General features: G+C 40.2%; 1 protein-coding gene across 13 annotated transcripts in view; it reads right to left on the bottom strand.

Annotated features, from left to right (window-relative positions):
* Nucleotides 1-25,241, bottom strand: part of ELAVL2 (ELAV like RNA binding protein 2) — a 141,548-nt gene that overhangs the window by 29,173 nt on the left and 87,134 nt on the right. For all 13 annotated transcript variants that reach the window (XM_027549102.1, XM_027549108.1, XM_027549109.1 and 10 more), the window contains one exon: nucleotides 13,993-14,096. In XM_027549102.1, the coding sequence (XP_027404903.1) occupies nucleotides 13,993-14,096 (104 nt within the window). The remainder of the gene's footprint in view (nucleotides 1-13,992; nucleotides 14,097-25,241) is intronic.

Genomic DNA, 25,241 nt, shown 5'->3' with positions numbered 1-25,241 from the left:
ACCTTCAAAAATAAACTTTAAATATGATTTATGTAGTATCTGAGCATCTAGTATGTCTAAGGCATTGTTGATGGATTAAAAAGCTGAGTTAGAAAGTTAAACCTAAAGAAGGGACTATACACTACAGCTGATATAAGTGGAGCTGTTTAAGAATAAAAACTAAGCTGTGTTTTTACTGGTTGGTAAAGTGAGGGAAAAGAAAAAGGTTCTCAGCACGTCAATTTCAGGAGGTTAAATATTCTAGGGCTTTCACATACTCCATCTAAGATGTGAGAGAGGAAAACAGAATCTACAAGAGACACACAGATGATAGACAAAGACACAGAGTCATGGACATTATGTAGAAAATCTCACATGAAAAAGAGCAGTTAAATCTTCATTTATTGTAGAAAAGGAAAAAGAGTTGGTAAGTCCCTTAATCATTTTACCACATCCTCATTGAATCAGAACACCTAACAGGAAGAGATAGGTTCACTTTTAATTTCACTTATATTACGAATTTTCCCATCTTTGAGTATACTGAGCGGGTCTCCACTCTTTCTTGTGAGTCAATGGATAGAAACTTCCTCATTCAGAAATTATAAACGAAAGCGTAAGTATTCCATGAGGTGCTCTGAAGACAAAGACTGCCTGCTCTCAGAGAGCAGACCACCAAATAGGAGAGAAAGATAAAATGCAAGGAAAAATAAATGCTTTATTAGCCAAATAAAACTTAGGAAGTAATGACAATGGTATATAGTAGTATAGCAGGGATGACCCCAAGGTAGGAAATAAGAATCAGACTGGAATCCTGGAGGACGTGAAGAAGCCAGATGTGAAAGGATAAAAATTTCTATAGGACAATGACAACACTGGAACAGTAATTCTACAGCCTTAAATGTCACAGTCAAGCTTTTATAAAAAGGAATAATGGGCTACAGAAATACACATGATGTCACACACATATATAATATTGAGATAATAAGCTGGGTGAAGAGAACAGTTAAAAATTAGTGTGGCAATAAAAAAAAAAGAAAACCATCTACAATAAGTTTTCTTTTGTTCTATAACTAGAAGAAAAAACTACTTCACTACAATTATAGCTCAGATATCTAAGTCTTCTTTGGCCTATGTATACATACTGTAAAGGAAATATAATGATCCTATCTCTGTGTGGATACTAAATACTCCAAAGAGAAATGTCTTCTCAGTACCATTTGCCTCATAGGCCACAGGGGATCTTTTCAAAACAAGGAAGATAACGTGTCTACAAATGAATGAATTAATCTGTCCAAGTCCATTCCCATAGTTCCTCTTATAAATTAAGTCTTCACTAAAAAAAAAAAAAGGAGAAATGTAAAATACAGGGCTAGGTTGGATTAAATTTTTTTTACCAATCATTTTTGTAGAATCATTCTGATAGAATAAGCACACTTTATCATTCTCACATGTAGTTTCCTCCAGAAAGGTCCATGTCACACAATGGCCTCTGTGTCTCTGGATCAGACATCCCTTCATGTGTAATACCATTCTTCTTTCTCTGCCTGATAATCCTATTTTGTAAAACCCTATCACCTCTGAAACCATTTCAGAGGCCTCTTAGCACCCAGTGACACATCCTTTGCCACTGCATTCTGCATTCACTTACCGCACATCCACACGATGGTCACATGAAGTAAGTGCTGTCTGCCCTACTACACACGGATGTCAAGGACAAGACTGTATCGTGGCACATTTTAGCACTGCTTCAACATTTAGCAAAGCTGACTTGGACATACTAGCCACTCAAAATGCCCCCAGAATTATTTAATTACTCACAGACATCCCCTATCCAAGACTGTAAAACCATGATTATACGGTCTTAAAATAATTTGCAATTATTTTAACATTATGATAATACCTTTGCCCTTGGTGGCAAGGGAGAAGACGGGAAAAAGCACATGTATGATGAAAACAGACTTTTAAAGCATATGACCTTCCCAACTTGGGAGGCTGACCACTGGTCTTGTTATGGCTCTATATAATGCAATGAGGCAGTTTTAGTAAACCTTTAATGTATATTAAAAAAATTATTCCTCAACCTTCTGAAAAAAAAATTCTAACAATCTTCCTGTTCTAAACAAAGGAGAAGATAGTTCAACCATCCCCCTTCAAACACCTGTGAGAAATATAAACAACCTACAACCCAAACCTGTATTACAAGTACATTACAATAGCTGAGACTTGTTGTTCTGGGGCCTGATTTGACTCATTTGTCATGGATCTAGCGTGTACATGTATGCATATATCCTTTGGGAAAAAAATCAGAAATCCAATCTCTTTCAAGGGCAGATTGTCTTTGGTAACCCTCCGTCATTACAAGCTATACATCAGTTGGAAAAAAAAAAAAAGAGGCAGTAACAGAAAACATTTTGGATTAGCTATGGCATTTCTTCTCTCTCAAATAGGCCTAGCAGAGATTTGTGTGTCAGACACACGTATGTATATGTGTGTGTGTGTGTGTGTGTATGAAATATATGATAAAAGGATAAGAGAAACGTTATTATAAGCCTTCCCTGCAGCCAAATAAAGTTTCACCTACATAGATGTTGTAAACCTAAGTTATACAACTATGAAAACTGTGCTCAATAGATGATTTAAAAGGAATAAACCCTGAAATATTACTGAATGCTTTATAAGTTCAAACCAACCAAGATATTTTTCTCTCAACATGATTAGACATTAGAGAATAACCATGGGGAAAGCTTTTTTTAAATGAACTGATTTGCAGGACTAATAGTCTCATTCAAAGATCATCTCTCATTTGCCAAATATCTATTAGACACCTGGGCTATATATTTCCCCCAAAACAGCTTTTAACAGAAAGTAATTATTGTATTACTAGAGCCTTTTAAATGACAGTCGTGAAGATCTGAAAAGAGAGAGGATTTTTAAGGAAAACACCAACAACCTTAACTGTACACAAAGAAGAGACCATACCACTGCCATTCACAGAACTCCTCCAGAAACGTAAAGGTGGCCGTAAGGAGGGGCTAGCCACCTTTACCTCTGTTGCAAGACAAAGTGTACTCCTCCTTCAGATGTGCGGAAGCACCTCCCTTTACCTTGAGAATCTAGTCCTTCGGTATTTAATTACACTGTTGGGAGCACAGAATGGTCTGGCACCATGCCCTTTCCCTGGGTCTCACTGATTGATAGCATCAATAACATTCACTGGCTGTAATTAAACCGCCAAATAGTATCCCCTTTGCCACTTGGCAGATCAATGTTCTTTAATACTCAAAGAACAAAGTACAAAGGTGAGAGGGGTGTTTTTAGCCCTCACCTTCACAGTTCATTTGACTTTGTGCTTCAGAGTAGTTTGCAGACAATGCATATTTCACAATTCCCCCAAGAACACTGGTTAATGAAGAAGAACACGAAGGAAAATCCTGCAAGTTTGTGACAAGTACTTATTAACCCTTTTTGCAAATTTGAGCAGAACAGACACATACTAACCCCAGTATGTACATACTGCTTTCCCACAGCTTTGAGACAAAATACAGTTTATAGGTCAAAACGTTTATAAATTAAAACAGCATACTGTAAATTTTTTTCTTTAAATATTTTTAACACACTATGTGGAAGAGTCCTTTATAAGAGCACAAATTTCCATTTATTTGGACCCTGCTTGGAAAGTTCAAATATCCAGGTATCAGGGAGGGTGGGTCAGGAGTGTGGCTAGGCACTTATAAAAACGAGACCAACTTTTATTGTACTACAAAAGCAACTTCCTTAATCTAAGGATTCACAACCATCTGGGATCACAAAATTCAACTCCCAATCTCTACACTATGAAATAGCCATTTTAAACGAACGGGCCCCAGAAGAGCCATGCTGCAAATTCCCTACTCTCAGAATCAAGTACTACATGATGTTTAAGTACTTGTAATGCTACAAGTATTTAATGACATTCAAATGCTCTGAAAATGAGTGCATGAGCACATGTGTGTGAGAGAGAGAAAGGGGGAGGGTAGATAGGGCATTATATTCATTAAAATTACACCTGTTAATCACAAGACCCCAAAATGAAAATCTTACTTACATGTTTTAAAACAAGCAGCAGAAAGCTGTTCAAGTGTAAACCACTAAACAATGGCCCTCAGGTTAGACCACCACCTGTTAAGAATCACCTGCAGTGGCGGTTTACAACTTTCCTGGCCTCACTCTGTAGATAATCATATTCAGTAAGTCCTGACTAGGGTCCAGAAATCTGCATTTTATTAACCACCACACCACAGTGATTCTGATGAACATTAAAAGTTTTAGCATTCCCTTATGTCAAGGGATTTTAAACAGGTAATCCTCAAAGTCTAGTGTGTATTTTTGGATTTCCTGAGGAGCTCATAAAAATTATGTCAAGCCCTCCTCTTTGCCATCTACCAGCATTAATTTCTGAATAAGACAAATTCCCAGGTATCCTGAAAGCACATGTGACTATAAATCACCAACAAATACAAAAATGCAAAAGTAAAACAAAATCCAAAAAACCCACCCAAAGGTTATTTCCAAGAAGTAGACCAAATATATATGGCTCAGTTGAGTTGGGGAGCCCACCAAGATGGCCCGTCTCTGGAAAAGGCTGCCGTGCTTGATTCCATATGACTCCAGAATCTTTCTAGGAATGTGAACAGGGTTGTTTGGGGGAAGCAAGCAGAAATGGCCAGACTTCTAAAGAATCACTCTGGGGAAACTAAAGCATTTTCTGAATGATCAGTTTCCAGGGCCAGGCAGATGCTCTGCTTTTCCTTCCTGCGGCTCACCTGAGGGTCATTTCAAGACTCATTAGCAAGCCCAGAACCTGTGCAGGAAGGATTAAAGTTCCCTCTCCCCTGGGAGGAGGTAACCTGGTACTAATGACCCAAAAGAAAGCCTATTAGCATGATTTATTTTTGTTCACAATCCACTTCTCCATAACTCAAGTAACTAGAGCCATTTTTAAAATATCCAACAAAATTAAACTAAAGAATTAAACACTGTGACTACTTTCTTCAGAATAAAACTAGCTTAATTCCTCCCAACTAGACTTCTAAAAATATCACTTTAATATAGAAAATGCAAACTAAAAAACAATGAAATATTCTTGATCTTCTGTTTCTGAAAATAACAGGCCAACACAAGTATTTTCTACCTCTAGATCTCAGGCCAAATGTTTCACAGGAGCTAAGTAACCTGGTACCATCTCTACCATTTTATAGCTGAGGAAACTAGACCAACAGACAAGAGCAGAACACAAATCTGGGACTCAGGGCCCGATGTCCTAATGCAGCATTCAAAGGAGCTCTTCTCAAAGAAGGGGGGCGGGGCACAGTAAGGAACAGATTTCCTGTATTGTTTTCAAAACACAGCCGCCTCTCTTGCTTGTTCATAAATAGCATGCCAAGAAACTTTCTGAAGCAAAAATTCCTCCAGGAATTCTGACGCAGTACTTGTGGCTGAGAACTGATGCTAAAGGAAAACCTGGCAGAGGTGGGAGTAGAAGAAAATGGACCACACATGCTTTTCTAAAGAGTCCACACAAATTTACAGAGAGAGAAATGCGCTTTGCTGTGATTTTTAAACTAGCGTCTAGGGCTCAAAGGATCCTGCCAGAAAAACATTCTGGAAGTATGAATGGTCTCCTACAAAACAGAGGTTGAGAAAGTTACTATAATAATTCTTTTTACTGTCCAATTACCATTGAAATGTTAATTCACCTATCTGCTAAACAGGATCTCCAGAGAGCAGTTTTCTTCTCAAACTGGAGGTCTGGCTATCTCCAGTGCTCAGCCTGAAAGACAACAGAGTTCTTCCATCACCAGGCACTGTTCCACTCCCCTGCACCTAACAAAACTGGTTCAGAAAATCTCAGGATACTAAGAGCCCCAAATCAAGGTCTTCAAGAGACTATTCGATTTGTTTATAGTGGTATAGATATCTGAACATCAGTAACGTGAAATGGAAAGAAAACCATAAAAGGCGCCAGCATCAGCCACCATGGCCCATTCCTGGTCCTAGCAGTATTATTATTAGCATCACTGACTCGATGGACGTGAGTCTCAGTGAACTCCGGGAGTTGGTGATGGACAGGGAGGCCTGGCATGCTGCGATTCATGGGGTCGCAAAGAGTCGGACACGACTGAGCGACTGATCTGATCTGATCTGATATTACTTCTGAACAAGCCCCTTAACCTGCACTTCATTTCATTGGCCAAAGGGCTACAAGAAACTATTGCTGTTTGGGCATGAATCCAGACAAACAGAAGAATAAAAATCCTATGAAAATACTACACAAAAGCAGATACAGCAAGGAACTGAGGCTCTGTTAGAAGGCAGCACATCTACTTAACTTCTCTAGTCAGTCTGGAACAACAGGCTGAAGCCACCAAACTGAGCATATACTACTTCTCCTGGGTTATACATGAACAATAACAAGCTCTACCCTACCCTTAAAGAGCACTAGAAAAGTTAAGCAGAGAAGTGCTAACAGTGCCTTGCATTAGAAATACCTTTGCTGGTGTACATGTATGAAATAGGCAGGAAATGAAGGGCCACGCTTGCGTAATACAATGATCTACAAAATCCCTCCCAAGGAAGATGGGTTAGGTCAGCTGCTAAGACTCCCACTGCCACCCTTCGTGATTCACAAGCAGGGATGGACAGGAAGTGGGCTAGGACACTGACCCCAGGAACATTCGTCTTCAACTTTCCCTCTGCCCAGTCGTAGCCTTTGCCCCAGCAACCATGAAGAAGTACCTTCTACAGAAAAGCTGTTCAGAGAATGCCAAGGTATTGCCCCCTGGGAACTTTCCAATGTCTAATTCCCACTATGGGCAAAGCTTCTAAGGAGCAGAAATAACACAACAGGCCTGAAGTCAGGACCAGGTTCTGGACCCTGCCAGACCCCCTAGATAATAACCACCTCCGGAGATTTTTATGTTTAAAAAAAAAAAAAATCAAAGTTGAAAGTAAAGCATTCCACAAAAACCATATTACTCAAAAAAAAAATCTATTATTCCTCATCTCATATAAGGACTATGTAAACTGGATTCAATATAGATGTGAGGTTTATTCAAATGCATTGAAGAGTTTCTGATAATCACATGTAGTAATAATACACTTAGAATTTGGCTCTAGAAAGTTCCAGATCATGGGTTAAAAATGAAATTAGAAAAACATACACCCAATCTCATTTTCTTAAAAAAGGTATAGAAATCATTTACTCAAAGTTTCCATTTGTCTCTCCACAGAGATGTGATCAGATAAATAATAAATTTAGGATAACATCTCAAAAGTTGTCAGTTACTGTGAGGTCTGTCCTTCAAAATATTACTTTCAAAATTCCCCAGTCTGGTCAAGATAAAAAGTCAATGATGATCTATACTCTTGTTGAACTGATGGGTACTTTACAGAAGAGGCCTTATAAATTTGTGAAGCCCACACTTCTTCCATAAGCATTTACACTTTGTACCTTCATGAGAAATATCAACTATGTAAATAAGCCACAAGAGCTGGAGGTGGCTTGAGATGCTCAGAGGGATGCAGAGTTTAAATCCAAGGCAGATTTTCCCCTCCTAAGAAACACCCAAATCCAATCCTGTCACTGTTCTGCTGAAAACTCTGGTCCTCCTTTACCTACAGTATAAAACCAAGGCTCCTCACTCAGCCTGGCACACACACCTTTTCAGATCCCTGCCTGCTCTCAGGCTCATTTCCACACCACTCCTCACCCTGCTTTCTCCTCTAATTATATGTGATTTCCCTAACACCCGCTTTCAAACTTCCCAGCAGAAGTATCAGCTCTCAGCTTTCCTGCTGTTATAAAAGCCATACCCTAGAATAGTGAGTGCTGCAGAAACTTTAAACAGAGCAGCCAACAAGAGGCAAGCCTAGAGTCCAACTTCACTCCCACTCCTGTCTCCATGCCCTCCCCTCCACTAATGAGTGGGGAGACGATTTATGCAGCAGCCACCAGGTATTTCCTCAGGTTCGGAATTAAGTTTTATAAAACGACAACTTAAAATGACAGACAAAAACCAACCCCCATCCCAGATAATCATGAACCGAGGGTTGAGACGGACAAGTTTTCCAGTACACATGTTACTGTGGCTGCTAAACGTTCAACAGTGTAAAGAGTTAACTGTTACCGCCTCAGGAGAGGGTGCTGCACTTCCCTCTAAATGCATTCTCAGCCAAACCATCCTATGTGATAGCCATGAGTTCACTAAAAACAGTTATGCCTTTTCTTAGAAAAGAATTTGGAACACTATGGAAAGTTAAGAGACTCAGGTAATAAATAGACTCAGTGATAAGTTGATTCATTATTTTTAAAGATTTTACAGATATAAATAGAATTAAAATGGTTAAAAAATCGAGTGCATCCAAGCTTATACAGCCAGTTAAATCACTTAAACAGTATCAGGGAGAGTAAAACTTTAGAAATGTATAGATTCCTCCTATATTAAGGATACAGTTCACACAAAACAGAAAAACAGTCGACAAACATGACATTTACTAATTGAGAAAAGGATAAGCTACAGGTAGAAAAGGTATAAATTTAACAAAAATTAAAAGCAATACAGTAGCTCAGAAAAAAAAGGTGTATTAAGCTTTACTTAATTGCTCTCTATTAAACTGAACACTTCACAGAATAGACATTACTATTTTCAATTAATATTCCTATTGTTAAGTTTTTTCATATAGACAGAAATGGCAGTTTAATTATTTTAATGAGAAATTACACATTAATGTATGTCAATTAATAATTTTTAAGCAAAGGTAAGGTTTAATCTGACTTATGTCTGATGATTAAGAAAAATCGATTCAATCAAAGTCAAATTTAGGCAGTTTTTCTATGCTAGTAGCATTTCCAGACAGGTTTTTTCTGCTCTGAGAGAGGAGACATGGATTCCTAGGGGTGAGAGTGAAAGGCATTCAGTCATGTCCAACTCTTTGCAACCCCACGGATTATGGAGTCCATGGAATTCTCCAGGCCAGAATACCAGAGTGGGTAGCCATTCCCTTTCTCCAGGGGATCTTCCCAACCCAGGAATCAAACCCAGGTCTCCCACATTGCAGGCAGATTCTTTAACAGCTGAGTCACAAGGGAACCTATCAAGAAAGATGAAAAGTTCTCTATTCCTTGAGATAACAGCTCCTTCCATTGTTGTTTAGTCACTAAGTTGTGTCCGACACTTTTGTGACCCTACGGACTGTAGCCGACCAGGCTCCTCTGTCTATGGGACTTCCCAGGCAAGAACACTAGAGTAGGCTGCCATGTCCTCCTCCAAGGGTCTCCCCAACCCAAGGACAGAACCTGTGACTCCTGCACTGGCAGGCAGATTCTTTACCACTGAGTCACCTGGGAAGCCCAACAGCAACTACTACTTTCAAATAAAGCAAAGCCACTTTGTGGAATAAAACTTGCCAGGCCCACTGTAGAAATGGGGGAAGCTTCGAGTCAAAATATAAATTTTACTGTATATGTGATATTCTCTTTATTCACAGCACTTGATGTTGGGGGGGAAGTCTAAGTATTTTCAGAAATGAGTGTTTTACTCAGCATGAATCTAGGTCTGATATCATTAACCTAGGCAAAAAAATTCATTTTCCCTTAGGAGTGGAAAAAATTGTGCATTTACTCCCTTTTTACTACCCTCCCTAGTAGCAAAAGCTAAAAACATCTTGTAATATCCACACTTTACTTACCAGCTCATTATTAGGGATAACACAGGCAGGCTTTACTCATCATGATTGCCTCTTACCACCAGCCATGTAAGCTGCTGGGACATTAACTCAACCAGGAAAAAAACCTGAACCTTAAAAGAACCGCCATCTTGAACGTTTAACCTATAAATGCCACTGTACATAACAAATCTCTAACATAAGGTGAACTTATTAAGTTTTTCTAATTTCTAAGCCACACCTTTTAAAAAGTGAAGACAGTATGAACTTCTTTTTAGTCCAAATGCTGAATTGGCATTAAAGTAAAATCATGATTTATATTCCAGTTAAGAGCATTATCCACAAGATTATCAAGGTAAAAGATGAAAACAAATGGAACTCTGCATGCAAAAATACCAAGTATTTAGAGAACCCATATACATGTTGGCGGTTCCTAAGTGTTAGGTCTTAGACTCACTGTCAAAAATTACCTGCAAAACAAAAAAACAGATTCCTGCATCTTACCTCTGGACACTGACTGAGTAGATCTGAAGTGGGTCCCAGAATCTGTATTTCTAACTCATCCTCTTTGTGATTTTGCAACCAAGTTTGGGAACAACTGCTTTAGATTTCTCAGTGACTGAGGGACTCTTGCTTCACTCATTGCAGAAATAGTGACTATTTGTCAACATGCCATCCATCTATTACACAAAACCCCACTGGGCTAATGCTATTAGGAAGCCCCAGGAAAAACTGCTAAATAAACCTTTCACAGCACTTGATTCACTGTTTCAATATTCCAATAAATAGGAATTCTACCAAATGCATAGGTGGCTCGGAAGACATGAGAGAAACCTGAGCTCAAGGATGCACCAATACTTGTATACTTATAAATGACACATATATTAATTACTCTGTTGCATCTTTCTAAAGGAAAATATGGTGTCATGGTAACAGTGTAGATATCAAAAGACAAAGATTTGAGTCACAGCTCTGACTTCAACTGCCTGGTCTAAGCTAAACTCTGTGACTACCACATAGGTCTCAACTTTTTTACTGCGGGTAAAGGTTAATGCTTAAGTCTGAACTATATTACAGGTTCCCTTCAATCCCCAAACTTCTGTGATCCCTCATGCACTACTTCAAAAGAAGGGAGAGACCCAACCTGAGGTAGAAAAACCCAGAAAGGCAGCAGCAAGAAGAACTTCAGATGGACTCCAAAAGACAGGATGGCTGCTATTACACTGAGTGAGAAAGAATACGCCAGGGGAGCCATAAAAGCATATATGCAGAGGCTGTGAGTAAGATGAGCTTGCCATGGAAGAGCCAGTCTGACTACTGTGGAGAACAGTCATCAGTGATAACGCTGGGTCACTCCAAAGTTAAGCCAAATGATATGGTAAAACAGTAGGGGGACAGAAGAGAATTTTGAGGGAGAAGCACTATGAGGAAAGTGGTGTTTTTGTAAGATTAGCTTCAGAGCCTCCACCAGGATGGACCGCAGAAAGCGAAAAGAAACTGATTCACAGAATAGAAAACAGAAAGGCTTAAATACAGCTTCAAAAAACTACGAAAGCAGTGAACACTAGGAAAAACCTGCCTCAGATGTTGCATGAGAACACACAACACATCTAATTGAAAAAAATCAGGAAGAACAGAGAGACAAAAATGGTGCTACACAGTTTTGGGAAATGGTCTGCTTTGCCTCAGACAAATCGGGGCCAAACTGAGGCTACCAGCTGTTACTGGATATTTCTGTCGGAACCGCACAAGAGGGGTGGGAAAGAAGTAGCCTGCTGCTTACCTACCAAGCCTACCCCCACCCCAGAAAATCTGAACAGAAGGGGCAGATGTCACGGTATAAAAGCCACAAGGCATGACTGTCCTTTCTTGCACGTATTCTGCCTGAGCAGCTGGGCCCGGAAGAGAAGGCCCGGTGACAGACAAAGAGGAAGCAACTGTCACCAGTGGTCTCTCCACAGGCCATGGACATTTCTTCTATGGAGACCCATTTCTCCTGCATTTCTACCTTCGTATGGACCTTACTGCAAAAAGAACTGATGTAGAGCAAAAGAACCGACCCACTAGAAACAAGGGTGCTTATATCTGGAATGGAGAAAGGGTGTGTCAATCCAACCATCAATATTCCATTTTCTTAACCACGTTTCATGAGCAGCAATCCTGAAGTCAACTGACACTGGGGGAGCCTCACAAAAATCTGCAGTAGGATAGAGTGTTCACAAAAGAATAGGAAAAGGTAACTGGACACTGGATGTCTTCTTTTTAAAGGTGTTGATCATTACACTTAGAAATACTATTCAAAGGTTCAACTCTGTAACACAGAGAGTAGGCAAAGAATAGACAATTAGAAAAGAAACTCCAGATTGAAAAACTAAGGTCAAAACAAACAAGTCCTTTGTGATCTTAGAATATACTAGAAATCTAGTAATTAGACATTTCGGACTTAGGACGTTTTCTTGACCAAGAAGCATGTAGAATCTCAGACATCTTACATCACGTATATTTGGGGGTCACTGCATACAGTTTCCTTTAGATGAGACAGAGGTGGGAGGCATCTTCCCTCCGAGCCAACAAATATAAAGAATGAGATGTCAAAACTACCCCAGGCTAATGAATTACCTTCACTGACAACTCTGAGAGAAGCAACTTTTAAACACAAAGATGACACTGCATTTCCAGATACCTGAAAAAATGAGCAGAAATCTCCTAGACAATCCTCTAAGCAAGATGGATACCGCAGTCAGCCTTGACTAACTTCCCCTCACCACTCCAGGCTATGGTCTGAGCTGACTTCTTAAATCAAGGGTGGAAAATAGGTTCCAACTTTAGTCAATTGATAGAGGTTGTCTGGAACACTATTTTGACAAATATTCGGAAGCCACATCCAGACTCAGTGAGAAAGGCTGCCATGATTGATCAGGAATGGCTGCATTGGGCAGAAGAGGGAAAATTGATGGCACGTGTACTAAGCGTTTGCTAGAGGCAACATCCCTTTTATCTTCTAAAGGGAAAGAAATCTACATAGCAAACTGAATTAACTTCTTATGCAGAGAGAATTTACATCAGAATTTCAAAAACTCAAAAAGGCAGGGAAAACATCCATAAAGTTATTTACCATTTGTCATGAAAAGAAAACTATAACAGAAAAAAAATAACCCGTGTGGCATATACACTCTCCTAGTCAGTCTCCTCAAAGTAAGCTGAATCTGCTAGACTAGAGTCCAACAATAGCTCAAGGACCTGCTTTTCTATGACCTGAGAACTAAAAATGATTTTTACATTTGATAATGGCCTGCAAAGCTAACATATTTATTGCCTGGCCCTTTACAGAACAAAACCGTCAATCCCTGTGCTACTGCTGCTGCTGCTAAGTCGCTTCAGTCGTGTCTGACTCTGTGCGACCCCATACACGGCAGCCCACCAGGCTCTCCCGTCCCTGGGATTCTCCAGGCAAGAACACTGGAGTGGGTTGCCATTTCCTTCTCCAATGCATGAAAGTGAAAAGTGAAAGTGAAGTCGCTCAGTCGTGTCCAACTCTTAGCGACCCTGTGGACTGCAGCCTACCAGGCTCCTCAGTCCATGGGATTTTCCAGGCAAGAGTACTGGAGTGGGGTGCCATTGCCTTCTCCGATCCCTGTGCTAGGAGAAACAGATACGGTTTTTCATGCATTTGAGAAGGAAATGGCAACCCACTCCAGTGTTCCTGCCTGGAGAATCCCAGGGACGGGGAGCCTGGTAGGCTGCCATCTATGGGGTTGCACAGAGTCGGACACGACTGAAGCGACTTAGCAGCAGCAGCAGGCAAGTAATTCTCTATAAAGGATGGAAGTTTAATTCAGTAAGATACTTATCTAAGATACTTATCTAAGAAAGTTCCTGCTCTGTCCCTTTGTTAATTAATACACAAGTAATTACTGGGTTGGCCAAAAAGTTCATTGGGGGTTTTCTGTAAATTGTAATGGAAAAACTTGAACGAACTTTTTGCCCAATGCAATACATGTAGTTGGAGAAGGAAACGACAACCCACTCCAGTATTCCTGCCTGGAGAATCCCATGGACAGAGGAGTCTGGTGGGCTACGGTTCATGGGGTCACAAAGAGTCAGACACGACTAAGGGACTAAGCACAGGTACATACATGTAGTCCTCATGAATAAAGTTTCCCCCATCAGGCAACAAACCAAAAAATTCTGCTATGCCTCCCAGAGAAGTGTCTATATGGGCACAAAATGAATAAAAGAACTACAAAGAGACCTTAATTGTTTTCAACTTCTGTTCTGTGAGTAGATATAAAAAAAAAAATGTAAACATACTTTTATTGTTTTGGTTTGAAGTCTCAATCCATTCAGGGTGTTGATAGCTTTCTCTGCATCCTTAGGGTCAATGTAGTTCACAAAGCCATATCCCAAGCTCTGCCCTAATGAAAGGGAAGGGGAGAAAGGCATACATTAGTTCTCCACCGCTGATGACAGACATCCACGTTCGTTCTGGCATAAAGTCTTGTCATTAACGCCAGCGTATGTTCTCAGGAGTAAAAAGAAGTCTACATTAATTCTAGAAATACACATGTGGCCTTTTTTATCTCCTGTCTATTACAGCTTCAAGTTTAAACATCAGTTAGCACACAGCAAGCTGTGCTGTTTAAAAAACACACATCCCCAGTGTTCCATCGCACATGCCCTGCCTAAGCCCCAGCGCCCAGCAGCAAGGCGACTGTGGGTGCAAGTCTCCAGGGAGCTGCTGTGTGGGCTTCACGGGCACGACTTGCTCAGCTTCAGTTTCCTTACACATAAAACTGGAAAGTGAAAAGCATCAACCAAGAATCTGTCACTGTTCTGTACACATTACCCTGATAAATTTACAGCCTTTACCAAGTACAATTATTTCAGAGTCCAAAATAGTGGAGAATCATGAGTATGTGTGTGTACACGTGTAATCTATGTGTGTGTGTGCATAAGTAGATTAATTTTAGAGAAGAGCTTATTCAAATAAACTAAATCCAATTTACTAAAGGGGTCTGAAAACTTAGCTAAGGAATAAAGGGAAATATGAATACAAAGATTTATGGTTGAAGACATACAAGCCCGTAAGAATATGTGGAAAACAAAGAAAAAACATAAAAATAACAGAAAAATTTCGGAATAAGAGTTGCTTCTAATGAGTCTGTTGTTGCTTGTATCCATCATCTGAGACCTCTCACCCTTGGCTCACCGATGTGTCCCGACTCTCAGGGAACGGGAGATAATAAGAGACTGGAATCAACGGAATGCACAGACAAGTCAAGTCAACTCTAAAGGTCTCCATTTTTCAACTCAAGGAAAGTTTCTCAGTTTGACAAGACGAAAAATACTAAAAAGGTGGTGACAAAAAAAGACATTAAAAGGTTTAGTCTACTAAAAGTCAAACCAAACCAACTGAGGGTTTCCTGGAAGATTACCAGTAAAGGTCCAAATGCTTTCTATAATCTACCGTTTTTGGATCAATTTCATAGCAAAGTGAGAGAATATTTTTTTTTAAGTGGCACCCTTAAGTCTAAGTATTGATGAATACAGGTATTTAGAAAGGCCACTCTGGTTTTCCTAACTTGGTTCCTCACACATATACAAAGAGAGAGAGGGAGAGAGAAGAGTAAATATAATACCTAATAACCATGAAAACTTGTGATTATATTTTGAGGACCACTATCATTTTGAGGGGATAATCACTGCTAACTTATACTCTTTGATCAAACATGTTTTCCTATTTTTATAAAAGGGGGTGAGGGGAGACCTAAAACTAAGTTCATTAACTTTTTTCCTCACACTACTCACAGAAATTGTGTTTTACTCAAAGATCTGATTTTTTAAAGTTGCATGTGAATCACTAAAGTTTTAAGCATTCAGCTTTTTTCTAATTTGACATTTATCATGTGCCTACTGCATGCACAGTGGCCTCTCATGAAATGTGCTGCAGTCCTGTTACCACTGACCAGGATTCAAACTGGCTGAACATTAAAAAGGCTGCTCAAGGATGCACTTTATGATGGAAAGAATATGGGCTAGGAGATAAACACACATAAGTTCTAATCCTGGCTCCGCTGTTTACCAGCTGTGTGACTTTGAAGAAATAGCTTAACCTCTCTGAGTCATTAACCTCCTTATTTCTAGAACGTGGATAATTCCTACCCAATGAGACTGCCGAGTCAGTGATGAGAACTTTTCACTATCGATGGAGATAGACCACTCCAGTGAAAAAATAAAGGAAAAATAACATATCTACTACATGTTAAGGAGTTTATACACATTCATTTAAAATTCAACCAGACAAGATGCTACCAAAATAACAGGGGAAGGAAAGGCAAAGTGAACACTGTGTGGTTTTCCACATTGCTATTTTATAACAAAATAAACCAAATTATCAAGCACTGAGTCCATCTCTCCTATCTACTGGCACCTCACTTACATTTTACCAGTTTCTAATCAAAGTCCTTTCTCAATCTTGGTACACTGGAATCATCCACAGCACTTCAAAAACAAAAACAGAAAGTGGTGTCTCAGTCCCTTTCCCCTAATTTTTTTTTTTCAATTGAAAAAATTTTTTCAATTTTCAAACCAGGTTTCTTAAATCCTAGTGACTCTAACACATGTAATCAAGGCTGAAAATCACAGTTTTAATAGTGAGAGAGAATCTGAGACTGCAAATAAGGATTCTGGGAGCCCTAAGAAGGGCCAGGTGCTGATGGTCTGGGTACGAAGTGACTCTGCAATGAAGACTGCCTGCCTTTTGACAGATGCATTTGTAAAACATTAGTAGATGTCTTTCTTCTAAATACTTCAAGTTATCCATCACTGCAGAGGAACAGTTCATTGCCTACTGAAGTCACTCTCTGGAACAGCAGGGGCCTGCTGGAGTTGTGTTGCTGGGTAAAGTCAAAATCCTGTCTGCTTAGCCATCTCTTGCCCTTCCTCTAAGCTCTTACTCCTAGCACGCTGGGGGCACTCAAAAAGTTTGCTAAATGCACGAATAAGAAGCACAGTGGCTGTTATTCATTTAACCAAAGGCAATGTCATCAATGGGCTTCCCTGGTGGCTCAGACAGTAAAGAATATGCCTGCAGTGCAGGAGACCAGGGTTCGATCCCTGGGTTGGGAAGATCCCTTGGAGAAGGAAATGGCAACCAACACCAGTATTCTTGCCAGGGAAATTCCATTGACAGAGGAACCTGGCAGGCTACATACAGTCCATGGGATCCCAAGAGCTGGGCACCACTGAGTGACTAACACTTTTTGATGTCATCCATGTCACCATCAGATGACCTAGGTCAGTCTTTGATCTGACCCCCTCAAGCAGCCATGGCTAGCACTGAGCACTAAAGAATTGATGCTTTTGAACTGTGGTGCTGGAGAAGACTCGTGAGAGTCCCTTGGACTGCAAGGAGATCCAACCAGTCCATTCTAAAGGAGATCAGCCCTGGGATTTCTTTGGAAGGAATGATGCTAAAGCTGAAACTCCAGTACTTTGGCCACCTCATGCGAAGAGTTGACTCATTGGAAAAGACTCTGATGCTGGGAGGGATTGGGGGCAGGAGGAAAAGGGGACAACAGAGGATGAGATGGCTGGATGACATCACTAACTCGATGGACGTGGGTTTGAGTGAACTCAGGGAGTTGGTGATGGACAGGGAGGCTTGGCGTGCTGCAATTCATGGGGTTGCAAAGAGTCGGACACGACTGAGTGAACTGAACTGAACCAAATTTCAACTATTGGAAACTGAGTACACTCAAACAATATTTATCCCTAAACGAGCTCTCTGACACAAAGTTTCTAACTTTTTTAGTGCTGGTATTAGGAAGAGCAACACTCATCAATTAGTATTTAAGGTAAGCAAAATGTTATCACAACCCTAAGCAAAATAATATGAAGGGAGATAACTGCTGCTAAACGGCTTCTTTCCTAAATCCACTGCAGTAGATGCACCAACATGTTGGCACTGCAACTATAAGGGAGTTAGTAACTTCACAGATTTTCATTTTCAAGTGAGCTAATCAAGTCAGCAAACATGTACTGAATGCTTAAAATATATAAAGGTATCACAAATGATACAAAGATAGGCAAGCCTCTCCCCATTCTCATTTTTCAGCTGTGTGGTGTTTTAGTGTTTAATTTTAGCCTCACATTGATCTTGTGAGATACTCATTCTTCTTCTGTAAGGAAGTAATGGTATCTGAAGCTGGGTAAGGTCGATCAGTATCCTCAAATCAAAGAGGAAAAAAAAAAAAACAAACAAGCAGAAAGTAGTCATCAGAACTCGAATCCAAAAATCTCAAACACTATGTTCTTCTCTCAATTCACGACTAGTTTATATATGAACCTGGACCATCTTCAGTATGCTTGAAATATAATGTAACCACGCATTTTCTAACAGAGCTCTACCAAAAAAAAGTTGTTTTGAGACAGCTGCCTACTGTCTTAAATTCCAGTACTTCTTGTGCAAGTATCAATTTCAGTATATATGAGTTTTTACGCTGTTATTCCTATGACAGTGTAAAGTCACCTGATTTATATAGTGCCTGTTTCAGGTTATTTATTATGAGTGCAGGTTTTTAAAAAAGAAAAGCAGAAGGAAGTCAAACATAAAGAAAAAAATATTTAGCCTGGAACCACTTTCTCCCACTTTTGTATGCATCAGCTAGTAACAGTCATAAACTACCAAGGAAGGCTCAGAAACCAAGCGTCATTTATCCATATCCTCCAAATCTATTTTTCAAGTCATTCTGAATTTAGAATGTGCATATTGACAATCTCAAAACCAAAAATCACTTCTTTAAAAAACTTATAAAGCTCTACATTTAAATTCCAAGTGTAACAATTATGGAAACCACCATGATCAAAAGAAATTCTGAACAAAATAACAAAGCCAAGGCTCACCCCAAAAAAAAGCCTTCAAGACCAATAAATCCTCTTTAGAAGTCAAGAAGTTCCTCTGGTAGCTGAACATCAAAAATAAGGTCAACTTCACTAGTCCTCACAAGCTACCTGTGGCCCCATGGTCCTCAGAGATTTTGAAACCATTCATCCTAGCCTTGGTCCTAACAGCCGTGGCAGGGATTCTAGAACGTCACTACAGAAGAAGCTTTCTGAACAGTCATAGGCCTATGACTTCAAGCAGGTCCTTAAACTCCAGGTTAGTACTGCACTTCAGCACATGGCATTCTGTACAGTGTGTGAATGTGAATGGCTTTTGTTTCGCACCCTTCTTTTTAATCTAAATACATGCCACAGAGAAGGATGGCTTCTTCACAAAAGAGAAAAATCCCTTATCAACTGCTCCTGGGCAAAGGAGAACAGTTATAAACAGGCTGCTTAGAACCATGGTCAAGTGATCTAAAGCACAGAGCTGAAACACTCCAAGGGTCTCTGAATGGGGCTGAGGCGCACTGAGCTGCAGGGGCGTCAGAGCAGGAAGAGGAAAACAGGAAGAGAATCTCTTTAGTGACAGAATGCTAGTGGGAAACACAGTAAACTCCAATTTATCCCAAACTGTGCATAACTCAAAGCAGCAGCCGTTCCCTTGCCACCTACATTGCTTTTAATAGCACACTTTAATTAAAAATTTAATTGCATATTTTAATTAAAAATACACAATCTTCTGAACCCATTTAATTCAAAGGTCACTTTATTTAGTCTTTTCTATTTCAAATTACTACCAATGTTCCGAATATCAAATTACCCCCTCAGGTTTAAAGGTAAAGGCAATAGATCACCATAATTCTTGATTACAAACCTGGTACATTAATTTAATTTTATCCAACCAATATTAAGTGAGATCCTTCTCAACATGGAATTGTGAAAAATAAACTTCTGTATTTAAAAGTCATCTTACATATTTTTCACCAACATTCAGCATTCATTTGTTCAATGATTTTAGAAAAGCTACTTTTTGCTAATCCTGGAGAATACAGCAGAGACACAAAGTTCCTCTTTATACAATTTATATTCTAGTTAGGAGACAACAAAAGAACAAGCCCTACAGTACATACTACAAGAAAATAAGGGCTAAAGAGGAAAAAAGAAGCAGAGTAGAGAGCTGGGGGTGCGGGGTCAGGGCCTCTGACCTAAATATAATGATGAGAGTGGGCCTGGCCTGAATGTAACATTTGATCCAAGACCTGAAGGAAGTAGCTCATAGTCTTATTAGGGAGGCTGTGTAAGCAGATTCATTCCAGTGCACATTCTACCATTGGCGTATCACATCCTACTTGTTCTACCAGCTAAATCTGCCCCACCCCTCCAACCCCCCACCCCCAGGCATTAGTACAGGTCCTCACATACTATTCTAACATGGATTACTGCTACAGTACCCTAACCATCATCCCTTCACTAGACTCCTGTTAACTCCAAAACCAGTCTTTCTAGAAGAAAATCCCAATCATAATCTGGTTTCCAAGGTTATCATCAGTTTCTTGCTCACTTCTAAGACTCCTACAACTATGGATACGCTGAAACTCATATTCAGTTCCCTGTGCCTGGAATACACATCTTCTCCTCTAGGACAGGGGTCCCCAATCTCTGGGACCTAATGCCTGACGATCTGAGGTAGAGTTCATGTAATGATAATAGAAATTAAGTTCAGTTTGGTCGCTAAGTCATGTCTAAAACTCTTTGCGACCCCACGGATTGCAGCATGCCAGGCTTCCCTGTCCATCACCAACTCCTGGAGCTTGCTCAAACTCATGTCCATTGCGTCAGTAATGCCATCCAACCATCTCATCCTCTGTCGTCCCCTCTCCTCCAGCCTTCAATCTTTCCCAGCATCAGGATCTTTTCTAATGAGTCAGCTCTTCGCATCAGGTGGCCAAAGTATTGGAGCTTCAGCTTCAGCAGCAGTCCTTCCAATGAATATTCAGGACTGATCTCCTTTAGGATTGACTGGTTGGATCTCCTTGCAGTCCAAGGGACTCTTAAGAGTCTTCCCCAACACCATAGTTCAGAAGCATCAATTCTTCGGCCCCCAGTTTTCTTTATGGTCCAACTCTCCAAAATGCACAATAAATGTAATGTACTTGAATTATCCCAAAACTAGCCCCTCACCCAGGTCCATGGAAGAACTGTCTTCCACAAAACCGGTCCCCGGTGCCAAAAAGGTTGGGGAGCACTGCCCCAAGGCTTTGTCTAAGACCTTTTCCTGTTGTAAGTTGTTTCACTCCCAGTGCTCACTGTTCAGTGCCCTTTCCTAGTCCTTCCACAGCCCTTGTATTATCCACCTTTATCTTACTACATATGGGTACTGAGTCAATTTGGACATCCCATTGCTCAGACTGTTGAGCAAGGGGAAGTTGAGCATAGATCCTGATATAGAAGACCCTAGCATAGATTATTTGGAGAAGGAAATGGCAACCCACTCCAGTCTTCTTGCCTGGAGAATCCCAGGGACAGCGGAGCCTGGTGGGCTGCTGTCTATGGGATCGCACGGAGTCAGACACGACTGAAGCGACTTAGCAGCAGCAGCAGCAGCAGAGATTATTAACATGCTCACGGAAACAATGAATGAACGAACAAGCTAATTGGGGGGAGGGAGGAGGATGAACAAATGAAGAAACAGCCGTCTGCCTTCCAGGAACTTATGGTTGAGAAGAGAGATGCCCTTATACACATGCTCCCCATCCATGTCCCTACATCGCACCAGATGGTTACAGAACAAAAGGAGACAAGATGCTCAAATGTGACAGAATTCTGTCTTTCTAAGGGAGTGATGTGAGATACATTCCTTTTCAAGCAGTTCATATAAAACTTTTCATATGAAAATTTTCTACAAATACTATTTAAATGAAATCTCAATTTAAAAAAAAATAATGTCACCTAGAGTAATTTGATAGATTTACATAAATCTGTTTCACAAATCTGTAAGTATGAATTATGGGATGTCAGCATATAATTTTGTTGAAAGTGCTTTTTCACTAATATAATTAAGTCTGCTGAGACTATTCAAGTACAAGTCAAATAAAATGCAGAGTGAATTCTGCAAAAACCTAGTAGTTGAATCAACAATAAAAGGTGACTATGCTGATTGATGTGTATCTATTATTTTATTTAGAGCAGCAGTAATAGTTTATGAAATAAAAAAAGACAAAAGCAGCATGACTCTTTTCTAAATACCCCAGGAAGCAGAAACAGGTCACTATGGTCCTCTCTGACAAGCAAGACTATTTGCAAGCTGAGGTCTAATAACGTAACACTTAAAAAAAAAAAAAAAAAGGCAGATTGAGAAGATTCACTGTCTCTAAACATGGTCCCTATATAAAGCAGCATCCTTTAATCCCTTAACGAACAAACAACAACAAAAAAATGATATTTAGGAAAACAAGTTTTCACTTCAAGGGGGACAATTTTCATTTTTAAAGACAGACCAAACCCCTTTCCCTCATGCTAACAGCATAACATCATCCTTCCCTGCCACCCCCCCCAACAATAAAGTTGCAAATGTGTTGTGTTGCTTCAGATGGACTTTCTGTTCTCAGGCGCTGGCCTTGTCTGTCTGTTCAGACAGGCTGTGCACTGCAACTCTGGCACCAAAGCAAGGTGCACCAGACTTTACAAAGGCTCTTTCTTAATAGCTCAGATCTCCTGTGAACGAAGCCACGTGGGGACCACACATTGGGGGAAAGCTTTGAGAGAAGCCTAGAGAACAGAGGAATGCAATCTTCTCTAGTCACGTTTCTCTCCAAATTTTAATTCCTGACTTAGCCCAAGCCTCCTCAGATGCAGCATGCCAGACGCAGGAAGTCCTTCCATTTAAACATTCAACTAACTCAGGTCAAATTGAACAGGTCCTTCTCACCACCCTCTAACAGGAAAGATCAAACTATGAGGCAGAGAACTGCTGTGATCCTATTACTACAGACCAAGCCAGACTCCCTTGAAAGCTCGGAGCATTTTTACCAGTTTCCCAAAGGACATTAACAGGGATTATCACCAGGAAGGAGAATTCAACCTAGACACTCACATAATACAGAAAACAGATGGCTCACTCGAAGACTCATCTTCCACTCAAATGCTAATAAAGCTGGCCTGAGACTTAAGTGCCCAAATTTAAAATGGTTTTCAGGACTTCACAGATGTACTGAGATAATACAGAAGAGTTCAAATCATACCTTTTCTGCTGAAATCAAAGTTGTAAATAGTAATCATTTGGTAAATACTACTCCTAATTCGAGAGGGAGCAGTTAATGGCCTCGGCAGTAGTGTTTTCCTACTGAGTTAATTTTAATGGCCATATCTGTCCTCTGATTATACAACTGGTAAAGCTCCACTTTCCTATAGTTCCAGTCCCAATAATTATGAATCTGCTGGCAATGCAGTGTGACCTTGCTTAAGTCGGCACAACTGTGGGTTTCTTAATATATCACCATTTTAGGCAACATTAAGAACTCCCACATAATCCAGTCTTAGGCTTCTGAGTAGAGCATGTTAAATCCTCTAAATTCTCAAGTAGTGCACATGGATACTAAGATGTCTTGCTTCCAAGACCAGGAAGATTAGGAAATATGATCTTTATTTAAAGTGGGAAAATAAACTAGTTCCTCTAGTCCACACATTTTAGGGGAATATTTTAACTTGGACCAGGTTCTCCAGCTTGAGAAAAAGTTAAGCTATTACAGCATCTCAAGACCATTATCAAAAAAAAAAAAAAAAACAACCCAGGTCTCATTACTCACTCATTTATTTACATAGTAGCTCCTAAAGAAAAATCAGCAAGCCTACCTTTAAATGCTGGAGCTATCCCCATGGTGAGAACAAAAGCCAAAAAACTGTTAGTTGGCCAGAAAGTCAAACCCTACAGTTCAAAAAAAGTTAGGATATTAACATACCCTGAGCTAAGACAAAATCAACTCGTAAGTTAAGATCTGAGTCTGCTGCAATAGTCTCATTTCTTTGTTAATTATAATCAACTCTCCCCTGCCACACACACACACACACAAAGGGGCTGCGTAATCTGCTTTATCTTGTGCTTACTTGAAAAGCAATGGAGTTCTCCAAATAAATATGATTTGAGGTGAGGGCCAGGGAATTATATTCCTCAAAATACTATTGCAGTAAAGAGGGAAACGAGAAACCAGTTAACACTGCAGCAGTGAAGAGGGTGTGTGCTATTGCTTCCACTACCAGCTGGTGCCCATCTATGTACACACATGGAGGTCACTGAAAACCAGTAGTTTCTTAATGTGCTTCTCTCTTTGTGAGACATTTGTTTTATTCAGGTATTACAAAGAACTACCTTAAGGCCCTAAACACTATAACTATCCCAGCACCCTGTCTGAGACTATATGAGAGTCTCGCAGACCACTATAGAGAGCTCTGTGGGGTTTTGTCCAGAAGAATGGGAAACATGCAAATCCTACCAGGCCCACAGGATTTTCTCTCACTCACCCAAAAGTTCAAGGTTCATCAGCCGAGACCTTCCAATTGGGAAAGCCTGGTAAGCCTGGGGTCAAAGTCTGTTCTCACTGTCCCATAAGTGCTTTTATCTAGGTGTCTGGAAGCAAACAGTACCACTACCTAATTATTGACTGCGATCAAGCAAACTTTTTGGGCTCCAAATCACTGCAGATGGTGACTGCAGCCATGAAATTAAAAGATGCTACTCCTTGGAAGGAAAGTTATGACCAAGCTAGACAGCATATTAAAAAGCAGAGACATTACTTTGTCAACAAAGGTCTGTCTAGCCAAGGCTATGGTTTTTCCAGTAGTCAGGTATGGATGTGAGAGTTGGACTATAAGGAAAGCTGAGCGCAGAAGAACTGATGCTTTTGAACTGTGGTGTTGGAGAAGACGCTTGAAAGTCTCCTTGCAAGGAGATCCAACCAGTCCATCTTAAAGGAAATCAGTCCTGGGTGTTCATTGGAAGGACTGATGTTGAAGCTGAGACTCCAATATTTTAGCCACCTCATGCGAAGACCTGACTCACTGGAAAAGAGCTTGATGTTGGGAGAGATTGAAGGCGGGAGAAAGTGACCACAGAGGATGAGATGACTGGATGGCATCACCGACTCAATGGACATGAATTTGGGTGAGCTCCAGGAGTTGGTGATACACAGGGAGGCCTGGCGTGCTGTGGTTCATGGGGCCACAAAGAGTCGGACACAACTGAGCGACTGAACTGAACTGAACAAGCAACTTATGAGACTTGTACTAACATAGAGCCATCGTACTTAATTCTCAAAGCAAAGCTCTGTATAGATACATGTGTACCCATTTTACAGATAAAAACATGGAGGTCCTGGTATATTAACTAACTTGCTCAAAGGCACAGAGGTAGCTGGTACATGGAAGATACTTCTTGAAACTAGTATTGACTTATCCAAACCCAGTCTTTTCAGCATACACTTCACTGCCTTTGGCCAAGCTTAGGAATTATTTTGAGGCAGACTCCTGTGCATCCAAAGTACACAACTTTTCAACCAGGATATTTATAGTTTCCAAATAACCTGCATTATTTTGCTTGTTCTCTGTCATGTTTTGACTCATTGGAATGTTACCATTCTTTCTCAATCCATCAAGACACTAGATATACAAGAAAAAAAAAC

The sequence above is a fragment of the Bos indicus x Bos taurus genome, chromosome 8 (assembly GCF_003369695.1).
Source record: "Bos indicus x Bos taurus breed Angus x Brahman F1 hybrid chromosome 8, Bos_hybrid_MaternalHap_v2.0, whole genome shotgun sequence".
NCBI classification, from domain to species: domain Eukaryota; kingdom Metazoa; phylum Chordata; class Mammalia; order Artiodactyla; family Bovidae; genus Bos; species Bos indicus x Bos taurus.
The sequence above is the reverse complement of the archived record's forward strand: the minus strand, read 5'-3'. Positions and strand labels throughout refer to the sequence as shown.